The 13642-nt window shown below is 35.0% G+C and overlaps 1 protein-coding gene across 3 annotated transcripts; it reads left to right on the top strand.

Moving 5' to 3' along the window:
* The first annotated feature begins 305 nt into the window (after positions 1–305).
* Positions 306–8058, top strand: LOC104881178 (uncharacterized). Of its 3 annotated transcripts, none has more exons than XM_010660421.3 (6): positions 306–476; positions 590–655; positions 2228–2348; positions 2515–2954; positions 3598–3949; positions 6463–8058. In XM_010660421.3, exons 3-6 carry the CDS (start codon positions 2241–2243, stop codon positions 7708–7710), a joined length of 2148 nt encoding a protein of 715 aa, XP_010658723.1. In that variant the 5' UTR covers positions 306–476; positions 590–655; positions 2228–2240; the 3' UTR covers positions 7711–8058. The 3 variants fall into 3 exon arrangements, with proteins under 3 accessions (XP_010658723.1, XP_010658722.1, XP_019080124.1); XM_010660420.3 differs by having other exon boundaries at positions 586–655; XM_019224579.2 differs by lacking the exons at positions 306–476; positions 590–655 and adding an exon at positions 671–1174.
* Positions 8059–13642: the final 5584 nt, after the last annotated feature.

Here is a 13642-nt window from a genome sequence, read left to right as displayed (position 1 = left end):
AAAATAAAAGGGTGATATCAATTTAAAATAAAAGATAAATTGGGGAAAAAAAATAACACAAATAAATTTAAGAAAAATGGGTTTTTTGAAAAAAAAAAAAATTGCCATTTTTTGGGGATTTTTTTTATGATCATCGTTCCTCATGCGCATGCTCTCCTATCTTTAAAAAAATTATTTATTTTTTGAGGCATGAATTATAGGATAGTGATGCTGAGGTGGCTTGTCTTCCATAGATTGATTAGATTCTCCCCGTAAATGAAATGCGAAAAGGATGATGAACAAGAAGCACTCATTTTCCCGTACCTTCTGTACTTTAAGGCCACATGTTTGGAAAAGAAAATGGAAATAAAATTTAGAAAATAAAAATAAAAATAAAATAGGAGAAGTAGTGAAGAACCAAAGCGGCACCCGTCTCTCACTGTGTACAAACGTCATAGTGGGGTTTTTCAATTTCTACATGGAATTCCTTTTCTAAGGTAGTGGGTCCCATCTCACCATTTCTCTTCTATCGATTTCTTTTTTTTTTTGCTTTATATGGAAGCATACACATTTGCGCCTTTGATTTGATGTTTTTGATGTCAAAAGGCAGGGATTGAATTTTGTGAGGGTTTGGTTGGGGTTTTTGCTTCTGGAAAACGAATTCTGAAGATCAGAGGTAAGGGTCACATGGGTTTTCTGTTCTATGAGTTTTTGTTGCTTTTGATTTGGGCTTTTAGTGTTTCCAGTGTTCGTTCTTTTCAGTTTCAGTTATTTTCTGTTTATTGATTCTGTGCGAAACCTTAGATTCTTTGGAGTTTTTGGAGATAAATGGTTTTTTGTCTTCCCTTTTGCTTATGCTTTTTGTTTGCTGAGAAAATGCTGAAAAATGAAAGAGATTGGAGTATGAATCTTAGATTTTTCATTGTATGGGATCTAAGACGCTGATCACCGCAACCTTATTGGGTATGGCATAAGTCGCACAGAAATTTGCCTTAGCCCAGGCAAATCTTTTATTTTCCAGAAACGAAAACTGCATAAAAACAGAAGAATGATGGTCCTGCTTCTTAATTTTCTTTTCTTTTCCTCAATTTTTGTGGGAACCAAACAGAGGTTTAGAGAATTTAGTCTTCTCTTTGAATCCTGAACAACTAGGTGATATGGCAGTGTTGGGGATCTCATGAATTTGGGTTAAGTGGTAAGTCTCTGCCCCCAAGAAAATTAGCTTTTTTGACATGATGAATTATGCTTTGATTTCACTTCCTGGAGCTACTGTTGCTGACACCCTTGCCCACTGTGGACTCTTGCCTGAACCGATGGCATGCAATTAAAATAATCAATCATAAATTTTCTACAAATCATTATTATTATTATTTTGCAAAATCCATGGTAAACCTGTTCTGCTGAGTAGCAAGAAACAAAATAAAAAAACAAAAAGCGAGATGTGAATTTCACAGGCAATTAAATTGTGCTCTCCATATAGACACTTGTCAACTGCAGGAACCAAAGGCACTTGTGACTGTCACTAACATTCCTCTCATCAAGAAATGTTCATTTTCTGGGATAATAATGAAATTTCTTTTGGTGTTCCAAATTATGGTAGCTTACAAAATTTATAATTATGTTTTTAGCTTTGTGGCAAATTATAGGCTTAGGTCCATCAACAGGTTGAAGGTCAACTGATTTTTCAGTATTATTCAAATTATGCCAACTATGGTTCAGGATATGTTGACAAATTCTACGTTTAAGAACCAGTCAGCATCATGAAAATTAAGTATTGGAGTGTTATGGTGACAAATTTTATATTTTAAGATTAGTCAGCTTTAGAATAACACAGAATTTGATTGTCATTTGTTAAGCATGAGGAATAATTTGAGAAAAACACAAAAATGAATTTGTGAGTAAGAAAAACTGATTTGTTTTTTCTTTGATAGGCAAATAAGGAAATATATTAGAAGTTCCTGGAAGGAGTGAATAAGAAAACTGATGCATGTTAGAAAATTAAGAATGATGTCTGTTCCATAATTATTTGGAATGATTTGATAATGTTGGAATAATTTGGGAGTTATTCTCAACATTTTGGATGTTCAGAAATTAACTATACAATGAAAGGGTTCCTTTTTCTGGATAAAGATTAGAATGAATTTGGGTAATTGGAGAATATTATCTCAATGGTTTTAGCTTTGTCTTTGCTTTTTGGTGCCTCTTTCTTTTTGTTTGGGTTCTAATTTGCTTAGCTCTTATTAAACAGGAATAATACTGGTATGGAGGATTCCACTGCAATGACTATTGAGTTCCTCAGGGCAAGGTTGCTGTCTGAAAGATCTGTGTCTAGAACAGCAAGACAGAGAGCTGATGAACTTGCTCAAAGGGTTAGTTGTGATGATTTCTTCCTATTTGATTGGATTAGCTTTAATGATTTCTCCTTGTTTGATTTATTGTTGGAGAAACTAGTCTCCCTCCTTCCCCTCCCTCTGTCCCTTCCCTTTGTTTGCAAATCCTGCTGCACACTTTTATACTATTGACTTTGTGTTTTAGGTATGGAAGCTGGAGGAACAGCTTAAGATTGTATCTATCCAAAGAAACAAAGCTGAGAAGGCAACTGCAGATGTTCTTGCCATATTGGAGAACCATGCCATAAGTGATGTTTCCTGGGAATTTGATTCAAGCTCTGACCAGGAAGTGGCCCTCTGTGATTCTCATGTGGGAGGTGGTTCCACAAAAGAAGTGGAAAGCTCTGTAAATTCAAAATCAAGGAGAAATGATGCTGATGGTCTTTCAAGTTCTGAGCTTGAATTTTCTCCATCAACAGGTAGAAGATTGTCTTGGAAAAGCAGCAAGGATTCTTCACATTCCATTGAAAAAAGGTACTTGGATTGTTCCATTAGAAGGCGTCACAGTTTTGCCTCCTCTGGTTCTTCTTCACCCAAACACAACCTTGGTAAATCATGCCGCCAGATAAGACGCAGAGAAACAAGGTCAGTGTATTATTGTATCTTTTTTGTCTTTGAAAAGATACCAAGAGCCATTTCTTGGGCTGTTGGTAATTTTTGGGGTTATAATGCTTGAATATGTGAGCTTGATTCTGCCTATGCCATGTCATGCAAAAAAATGTTCTACCAGCCTACAGCTCATGAGACACCAGTAGTCAATGGCCCTTTTTAGAATCTCAAAAACCCATTTGCTGGTTTCTCAATGGAGCTCAATTTGTGCATGATTGAAATGGCAAGTTCTTCCAGTTTTCTGTGTTAAAAAAAGGGAGTGTTTCATTTATATGCCCACTGCATTTACTTATGCAAGAAATCGGGCCCATCCTTGACCTGCCTACCTTTGGTATCTCTTTAACATTGACCTCATCATGCTCATAAAATGTAAAATATAAACATATCTGGACATAATAACATGAATATAAAAGAGTTTATAAAAAAAAGTTACTGAAGTTCTTTCAATTAAACAGAATACTATTTCACTCTTTTTTCTTTTTCATTTAGTTAGTTTTTTTCCCCCTCTGCAATCTGTTAGCATTTTGCACATGCACCATTGCATTTATCATATCTATTACTTCAAAGCACTACTCTTGCCACATGCACTTGTTCATGTGTTAGTTGTTTGTGTTACCAGATCAGCAGTTGATGAGTTAAAAGTTGGGCGTGTCATGGTTGATTCCCAAAATAATGGCATCATTTCCAGTTCTGAAGGTCTTCCTAATGGCTTTGATAGTGGGCAAGAGATCTTAAGAGAAGGTTCTGAAAACCAGGAAGAGGAAGCTTTAATGGATGGCCAAGTCTCAGATAGCTTAGAAAGTCAGAGAGATGCAACAGGTTCTAATCATCATCTCAACCGAAATGGAAGAGATAGAGACATGGAAAGGGCACTAGAGCATCAAGCACAGCTCATAGGCCAATATGAGGCAGAGGAAAAAGCACAAAGGGAGTGGGAGGAGAAATTCAGAGAGAATAACAGCAGTACACCGGTATGCTTCATTAGCATTTTCAATCTCATAGACCATTCATATTTTTTCAGTCTTACATGATAGTTACCATATATTTGTGCACATCAGGAAAACATTAGTTTAGTGTTGGGATTGAATCACCTGCTAGACTCTACAATTCTTTTCTACGATTGAGTGTGATAGTAGTAGCGATGGTAGATTTTTATTTTATTTATTTATATTTATTTTGCATGTGGCTGTTGTTCTCTCTTTATTGTGAGCTAATCATAATAATAATAATAATAATAATAATAATATTTAATAAAAAAACTTTTGAGTTGTGAGGTTTATTTTATATTTGATTGTTCTTCTCTAAGTTTTGAATATCAGATTGCCAGAACTGAGAAGTAGGTATTTCTTTATTGTGGGCTAACAATAATACTTCTGTGGTTCTGGATTGAGTTCTGAAATCTATGGATAAATAGGTAGTGGATTGAGGTATGCAAAAAGTACATATATACTTATTTAAACATAGACACAAGATTCTATGCAAGATAAAAATGTGAGAACACATGTTTATGTGACCAAATAATGTGTGAAAAGTGTGCATATGTACTTATTTGAGACACGGTATTTTATCCATTTGAATATCAGATTGCAAGGACTGAGAAGTAGGTTTTTCTTTATTGTGAGCTAACAATAATACTTCTGTGGTTCTGGATTGAGTTCTGAAATCAATGGATAAATAGGTAGTGAATTGGGGTATGCAAAAAGTATATATATACTTCTTTAATACAAGATTCTATGCAAGATAAATATGTGAGAACACATGTTTATGTGACCAAATAATGTGTGAAAAGTGTGCATATGTACTTATTTGAGACACGGTATTTTATCCGAGAATAGCACATGATGATGATGATTTTTGAGACAGTATTTTATCCAAGATAATACATGATTTAAACATGGACACAACAAGATTATACGCAAGATAAATATGTGAGAACACATGTTTATGCAACCAAAATGATGATGATGATGCTTTGTGGTTTTGGATTGAGTTCTAAGGTCAATGGATAAGTAGGTTGTGGATTGGAGTGTGAAGATGATGAAATGGGATCAAAGAAAAATGGTATCACCATAAACATAAAAATGAATGGATGACTATTATTTATGCCTGCAAAATATTAGTTATTTGAAGAGTGCCTAAGAAAGCTAGAAAAACATTTAGAAACTTGCAATTGATACTCAAATTCTGAAGTGATGGTTAAGTTGACTTTTAATTTGAAATGGTAAGGTCAAGAATTGTCAGTTGGAAAGAGAAATATGGGAATATGGCATCAGTTGAGAGTAAAAATTCATTCATTAAGGACACAAGGTGATAAAATGAGAAAAGTGAATAATGCAATGTACTTAAGAAAATTGCCATGCTGCTCCTCTCTCTCTCTCTCTCTCTCTCTCTCTCTCTAAAGTCATGGTTAAGTTGCCTTTTGATTTCAAATGGTAAGGTGAAACATATCCGGTTGGAAAGGCATACAAGATAATATTGCATCATTGAGAGGAAATTTTCATTATTAAGGACACAAGATGATCAGATGAGAACACTTTTTAAAAAGGCTATCAAAGCTTATGCCCTAGGGCCTGCCTCAAGGTGAGGCACTTTGAGTTAGTATTGAGGCTGTAGCCTTAGTACAAAGGTAATTCAGGCTTAAGCTTCACCCTAAGAGTCTTACAACTTTGAGACTATAGCCTTGGCTTAAGCCTCACAAATATGCATTGGGTATTGGGCCTTTGTGAGCTTGTAACATATAAGAGGCTTGAGCCTCAATATTCAATGGGTTTTGATGGGTTTTGGGCTTTTATAGACTTTTGGAATATATTTTTAGTAAGTGTTAGGTCTTGGGTCCTTGGTCAAAGACTTAAGTTCTACAAAATAAGGGCTTAGTTGAATTTCATTTAACCCTTTGAAAAATAAAAAAGAAAAAGAAAAATGGAGGAGATTAAGAAGAAGAAAAAGAAAAAAGAAAATGAATGAGTGAACAACAACAGTGATGGTGACCAGGATGAAATAATTAGATATGATGATGATTTCTTAGAAGACCCTATTAATGATGGTGATGGTGATATTGAAGACAATTAGATGAGCCATAAGACAGTTTCGGTATTTATGAACAAAATTCTTAATTTGAAGTAAAATTTAAAAGAAATTTGAAATATCTAATTACGTTAAGCAAAAGATTGAAGTTATAATGACAAAAGATTGAAGCCTTGGTTTCTTGTGAGAATCATTCTTGGGCTAATGTAGGAGACACTTCCCTTTGGCAGTGGGCCAAAAATTCCATTAGGTATAACCTTCACTTTCGGCATGTGTCTCTAGATGCTGTTTTCGACACCTGCCTCCAGATTAAAAACACAACCCTTGCATAGCTTCTAATGTTGCTTGGTCTACCTTTCTCTGATCTTTATGTAGATTGAATGTGTTATACATTTTTCACTTTACCCAATGTTATTTTACAAACTCTTAACAATTTCTCCTTTGGATACAAAACATTTAGGATTCATGTGAACCTGGGAACCACTCTGATGTCACTGAAGAAAGAGATGAGGTCAAGCCACAAGCTCCATCTGCTGCTGGGATACTCACCTCTCAAGACCAGGGAACAAAGTTGGATGACGAAGATGTTCACTTCAATGAAGAATCATCCCAAACACTGCCCACTATCTCTACCACTCATTTACATGGTGATATGGAATGCTTGCAGGAGCAGAATCGCTGCAGCATGCTTGCTTATGAATCTCTAGCTCCAGACTTTGTGTTCCCAATGGCTAAGGAAAACCTACACCAGGAGTTTTTAGAAAACCAGTCCTATCCTCTTTCACATAGCTCCCATCACTATCCATGGTCGCATGTATCCCCTGGGGACCATTCTGCAAATGTCACTGACCATTCTCTGCATGTGGCAGACCATCCTGCAGATGTCAGGGACCATTCTGAGCATGTCAGGGACCATTCTGGGCATTCCACAGACCATTCTGCTGATGCCACAGACCATTCTGGGCATATCACTGACCATTCTGAACATGTTGCCGACCATTCTGCAGATGTTCCTCTTCCATCTTATGTAGGAAGTAAAGGAGAATCTTCACGGAGCCAGGACAAACACTATGCCTTGGTGCCACGTGAAACATCCAACGAATTGGGAGGTGTTTTGGAGGCTCTTCAACAAGCAAGGTTATCACTCCAACACAAACTCAATAGATTACCACTAATAGAAGGTGGGTCTATTGGGAGAGCTATAGAACCTTCTTTTCCTTCTACAAGAGCTTGGGAGAGAGTGGAGATTCCTGTTGGATGCGCTGGCCTTTTTAGAGTACCTGCTGATTATCAACTTGGAACTGCTACTGAAGCCAACTTCCTGGGTTCAGATTCCCAATCAAGTTTAAAAAATTATTATCCCGATACAGGGTTTGTAGCAAATCCTGGTGATCGATTTCTCACCAGTCCTTACCTTAAGACTGGATCAAGTGTTCCCACCGATGATAGCTTTCTCACCAGCCCGTACAGGGAGACTGGATCAAGAATTCCTCCTCTAAGGCCCTCTTTTGATTATTACTCTGATGCAGGTTTATCTGCTTCTACTAGATACACCCATCCCACTTATTCCTCACATCCAGATTTGCTATATCGGATGCCCTTTAATGAAGGATTTGCAAGACCCCCTCGGAATAGCGAAGTTGGGATACCTTCCACAGATCACTTCTCATTTTATGATGATCACATTAGACCAAATATGTATAGATAATAACTTGCCACCGGTTTCATGTTGTAGCTTCACTGACAAGGTTCCAGTAGTGTGAATTTTGTAGTGTCATATTGGATTTTTAAGTCATAAGCCTCAAGAGACCATTTTTTGTATCCTATGTTGTGAGTTTTGTAGTCAGATATTGGTTTTTTGGGTCATAGTGGGGCCATTTTCTGTATCCTATGTTGTGAGCTTGGTAGTGAGATATTGTTTCTTTTTTCTTTTCTTTTTTTCCATGTCATAGCTTTAAGAGGCCATTTTCTGTATGCTTTCTTCATTGTATTACTTAAAGAGACATGGGTTTGTACACAGATGCAATAATACATAGGTCCTTTGTTGTTGTTTTCACTTATCTTTTGTTTTAAGTACTCTTTTTTGTCCTATATTCTATTAGTCTAGAAGAATTATTCTAGTTTACTTCTGTGGTAATGGAAGATTGTTTGATAAGGCTAAATGTGAACATTCAGTAGATTTAATTTCCAAGTTCAAAATAGTTTCTTTATATTTTCCAAAATAGAAGTCTATTTGAAAAGTTAAAATGTCTTTAATTTATTTTCTTTATTTTTAAATATTTTTTTATTTATAACATTTTATTAACTAAGGAAGCTTGTTGGAGGTTTCAAATGTCTGATAAACAAGGCCGTAGAACTTGGGAACAAGTTCTTCAACTACGTGAAAGAGAAAGTTAAGGCACTTGTTGTTAAGTACATAGATATTTGGAACTCAGTGAAGATACACTTGTGGCAGAAGGTGATGAATTCACTGTGTAAGGTGAATAAGCTGCTCCAATGGCCTCTGAGTTTATTTGGGAATACTCTTATTTGCGTAGTTTCGGGTCTTTAGACATGGGTTGTTTGGCTAATATCTTTCAAGTAACTCTCTCTAGTTTGCTTCCTGTTGCTGAGATTTAGTGAGTTTCTGGTTTATATTCTGATAATTAGTTGATTAAATACTCAAGAATGTGTGTACAAATGAAGATGCTACTGTGTATAAGCTGATTGATGCTATCATTCCCACTGCCATTTAAATTTTTCCCAGTGTGGTTACCACAAAACTATTACTATACACCCTATTGCACCTTTATTTATGATTGATTCAGGGCAGTGCTTGTATTCAAGACACTAACCATGAATTAGCAGAAGGGAAACTCAGTGATGGCAGCAGATCTGTGGTACTTGGTGCAGCAGATCATCTTCAATATCCATCTCAACTTTAACTCTTCATTAGGTTCATCTGTCCTTGTGCATTACCTGAGCATGAATAATTTATTTACAGTCTTTGGTGCCACTTCGAAGTTGCAAAGATGTTTCCCCAGACTGATTAATTTTCTGCAACTTATGAGTATCGCTACTGATGACTGCAGAGGATTTGAAAATATTTTTGCTTCAAAAGCTTCATAAAATTGCCAACAACATTATCATAATTCTGTAACTAGATTAATGTAGAAGGAGAAATTTGGATTGAGTAAGAATCAGATGAGCATCAATGGTCTATTGGATGGAGAGCTTTGCAGTGGCTAAAAAATACTGTCCAAGACAGCATCAGCAGCCAAAACTAGTACTGTCAACCATTGCTGCCACTGCCATCTTCACACAATTGTTTGTTACTTGTGCCTCTACTGCATCTACAAACTAGCCATTGTTTGCAGCCTCCAATACTACCATCTTTATTTAAGGAGTCAAACATCAGAATCATCTTTAAGGAGAGAGTACTAAATTTGTTCTCGCATTCCCCATGAGCATGGAAGAAAGAATAGACACATGAAATTGCAAAGTCCGGTTTACAAAATACAATTCTGATATATTTTTAAAAATGAGTTGAGTAAATAATAAAGAAAATTGGATCAGGTTGAAACAAGCATTTCATTGCTATGAGATTAATATTATTTACAAAAGAGATTGAAAAATTCTTCTCAAGGTCAACAATCTGCTGTACAAATATGATCAAAACAAAAGGAAAACTGAACTAACTGCACAACTGAAGGGAGTTACGATATCAATTCAAAAATTGCAGGAAGGTAGAATGAAGGATATAGAAATGGAACAAGGGTCATGCCCTGAGCATGACCCTTGTGAACCCAAGGCCAGTCCTTCAAAGTCAAGGGAAAAACCCTCATCCTTGTAATGTTAATAGGCACATTTGCACCCTGGAATGTGAAGCAAATCTCTTCCACATCTTTGACATGAGGATTCTTGTCTTCATTTCTTCTGAAAACTGCTAGCACAGACACCAAGTGTGGTATGATGGTTACATGCTTTCTTGGAGGGTTGAGATGATCCCTCATTGATTTGAATGCAATTGGAAGGGTCTAACCTGCATTGTTGTTTTTGCTTTCTTGTTCTCCATTATTGTTTGGTTTGGCTTGTGTACTCTTAGAAGTCTACCTGAAATATCCTTTCTCCAAACAAGTATAAAATGTAAGGGAAACAAAGAAAATTTAACACTAACAAGAATAATAGTATAATAACAAAATAAAAACTGAAATTAAACTAAGAAAAAAATAATCAATTTAACTATACCATTAGCTACTCCTATAACCCCTTAGGGTAGCAAACTCGAGTTGCAAGACTTTTTTAGGTCATTTTAGTGCTAATCAATCCTTGTTGGCTTGAATATGTTTTCGGTCCTATTTTGAGTTCTAACATTTCTATCTAGTGCAAAGTACAACAAAAAGAAGGAGAAAAAAATCAAGCCATCCAAGTTTCAAAACAAGGAACAAGGAAGTACCCCATGGTTTCAAGGACTCCAGCATCAAAAAAATTAAAAAGATGCAAGACCAAAGTCGTTGGAGCACTTTCAAGGCCATTCAAAGGTTTTCACAATGTATGAAAATAAAGAAAGCTTGGAAAAGATGGAGAAAATGGAGATAAATTGCAAAAATAATGAAGAAAAGTTCCTAAGCAAACATATTGCTTAAGCTTACCCAAAGAAAACAGCTAAGCAAATCTCTAAGCAAACTTTATGAACACTTGAACAGAGATGGTTTATGTAGAGAGCTTGAGCAAAGTAATGAAAATGGCTAAGGGAAGGCCTAAGCAAGTTGTGGACCCGCATTTTTCACTTGTGTTCCCATTCAATGGTGAAACTCTTTTTAGTGAAAAACTGATTTTTATAAAAATTTGAGTCATCACTTAAAAAAAAAAATGGAAAACAAAATAAGAAATAAAACCTTAAAAAAATGACTTCTTATTTTGGAAAAACATATCTTTGAAAACCTAAATCTAAGTTCAAGCATCAAATTACTCTTTAAGAAGGTACCATAATATAGCACCCCTCTAAGCTCTAGAATAGGTCTTTACTAATAAATCGAGGTAACTATGATAATTGATATGTAAATCAGTGGATACCATAAAATCAAATAATATAACAAAGCATAAGTGAAGATATAGTCCAGGAATATTGCTCAAACAAGCCAAGCACACTCAATAATCAAGGAAATGAATGTACCTTATTAGCATGCTAAGCACTTCCATAAAACAAAAGAATTAGTTCACAAACAATAATTTCATAATATATATTGTTAGCCCAAGGGTTCTCCTAATCAGGGTTTTGATGATAACAAACCATGGTTAAGTTAGTAATTGGTTTGAATTATAAAGAATTTCAAGTATTAATTTGAACATTCATCAAATGACCTAATGGATGCAAGATTAAGACTTTTGGAAGACCTTTAATCATAGGAAACAAATGTAAGATGAATGCATGGGTGAACTTAGGTTTTACATAACATTTCATGCATCTTTCAAAAACTCGATTTATTCTTTAAAGTTACAGTTTCATCAAAATCCGAGTTTTATCAAATGAACCTTAGGCAAATCACTTCAAAATTGACATATTAATTAACCTAAAGATTTTGCCTAAGTATTAGAAAATAAAAGAGCATAAAAAGATAGGTCTTTGGGCCAAAAATGGTGAACCAATCGAGGCACTGGCCAATCAGCTCAACTAGCTAGGGGTATCGGTCGACTGGTTATCTCTTCCCGGTTGAGGTCCGGTCGAGAAGTACATAAAGCACTCTCTCTCTTCTAGTAGCCTTTCCTTCCCGGTCGACCTCTGGTCGAGATCTAATCAAAGGTAATGGTCACTTACCAAGCATTAAATGATCCAATGGCTAGTGAACCGATCGACTCCCAGCTCAACCGGTTGAGGCTGCTTTTTTATTTTCTTAGCTCCAAAGGTTAGAAACCTATAAATAAAGAGTTTCACTTCATTTATGATCAAGAGAAAACTTGCATTTATTTGTCTACCCACTTGTTCTTGCCTTAAAAGCTCTCATTCTTTTCTTAGTGCATTAAATCTCCATTGGCATATCCTTTAGTGCACCTTTGTGATCCATCATAACCTTAAGTCGTATTTGAGCATTGGGAGAGTGTTTTTTAGTACACCATTATTCTAAACTTGCATATCTTTAGTGCACCATTCAATCCTAGTTTTCTTATATCATTTGAGTCTAAAGTTTTGTATTAGGATTTTGTGAAATTATTTGTATATCTTTGAGATGAAGAATCTAAATGTGAGGTATCACTTAGGAATTCTCAAGTGTGGCGTATCACTTGAGAGGTTATTCAAGAGTGGGATATCTCTTGAGGATTGTAAAGGGTGCTTGGAGCCAAAAGTCCAAGAGGATGGATTGAAACCATAATCTAATTATATTGCTTGAAGGCTTGGTTTGGAAGCCTTGAAATAGTGGAACCCAAAGCTTGGGATTGAAGCTAGAGGAGAGTCGACGTAGGCCGAGTTGTGTCGAACCACTATAAAAATCTTGTGTTTGCATTCTCTTTTCCCTATTCTTTTAATTTATATGTACTTGTTTTTATATTGTTTTATTATATATTTGCATATGATTATCTCTTGCATTCACATAATTTAAATTTAAAAAAAGATATCATCATTCTATTCACACTCCCCATCTCTCCTCCTCTAGGGTGATTACCATAGGTTGGATTAACCTAATTTTTCTAACATATATAATTATGCATTTCACCCAAATCAAGAAGTAATGATACAATAATATAGAAATCAAATAAAGCAAGACAAATCAATCATAAGAATTAAACATATCAATTAATAAAGATAAGGAGATAAAAAAACATACTTTGATAGCGTATAATAGTGTTCAAGTTTCTTCAAAATCCAGAGCACCAATTCTTCATCCACTCAAACTAATTTTCTTTTCATACCCAAAAAATGTCTTCAATGGCTTCCCCAAAAATTCTTTTCTCTCAAAAAATCTAGAAACCTCTCTCAATTCCCTCTCTCCAAGTTTCTCACCCTCCTCCCCCCCTTCAAAATTCTAGAAACTTTTAAGCTCTCCAATTCACTCAAAATTCCCTCCTAAAAATATTCTCATTTTAAAGACTTCTAAGTTCTCCAATTCACTCAAAATTCTCTCCAAAAAAATATTCCCCTTCTAGAGACTTCTAAACTCTCCAATTCACTCAAAATTAATTCCCTCCAAAAACTATTCTCCTTCTATAGACTTCTAAGCTCTCCAATTTACTTTGAATTCTCATGTCAAAAATTAATCTTTTTCTAGAACTTTCCATTCCTTCTCAAATTTTCATTCCAATTTAAATCCTTTTTAAAATGTTCTTCCAGTACACTCCAAGCTCACATGACCTAAAAAAAATGCACCATGCATCAATGATAACATGCAAATCTTTCACTATCCAAATTAAAGGTGATCTCATGCAAAATAAAATCAAAACACACTCACATGTAATTCAAAATAAAATAAAAATAAAAATTCAATTTCATATAACTAAAAATGAAAAATAAAAAATATGCAACTAAAAAGTCAAAATACTAAACCAATGTAATCAAAGATCAAAATATCCATATCATACACAAAAAAATAAATAAATAAAATAAAATAAAAATATCCATCATATACAATCAAATATCAAAATAGCCCACATATAATCGAAAATCA

The sequence above is a fragment of the Vitis vinifera genome, chromosome 13 (assembly GCF_030704535.1).
Source record: "Vitis vinifera cultivar Pinot Noir 40024 chromosome 13, ASM3070453v1".
Taxonomy (NCBI): Eukaryota; Viridiplantae; Streptophyta; class Magnoliopsida; order Vitales; family Vitaceae; genus Vitis; species Vitis vinifera.
Note: the sequence above shows the minus strand (reverse complement) of the source record. Positions and strands in the feature narration are given on the sequence as shown.

What these genes read in the sequence shown, in the direction of transcription:
- LOC104881178 (XM_010660421.3), top strand. Translation starts at nt 2,241, where the DNA reads ATGGAGGATTCCACTGCAATGACTATTGAGTTCCTCAGGGCAAGGTTG. An exon ending in ATAAGACGCAGAGAAACAAG is followed by an intron (nt 2,955 to 3,597) that starts GTCAGTGTATTA and finishes TTGTGTTACCAG; the next exon opens with ATCAGCAGTTGATGAGTTAA. An exon ending in AGAATAACAGCAGTACACCG is followed by an intron (nt 3,950 to 6,462) that starts GTATGCTTCATT and finishes CAAAACATTTAG; the next exon opens with GATTCATGTGAACCTGGGAA.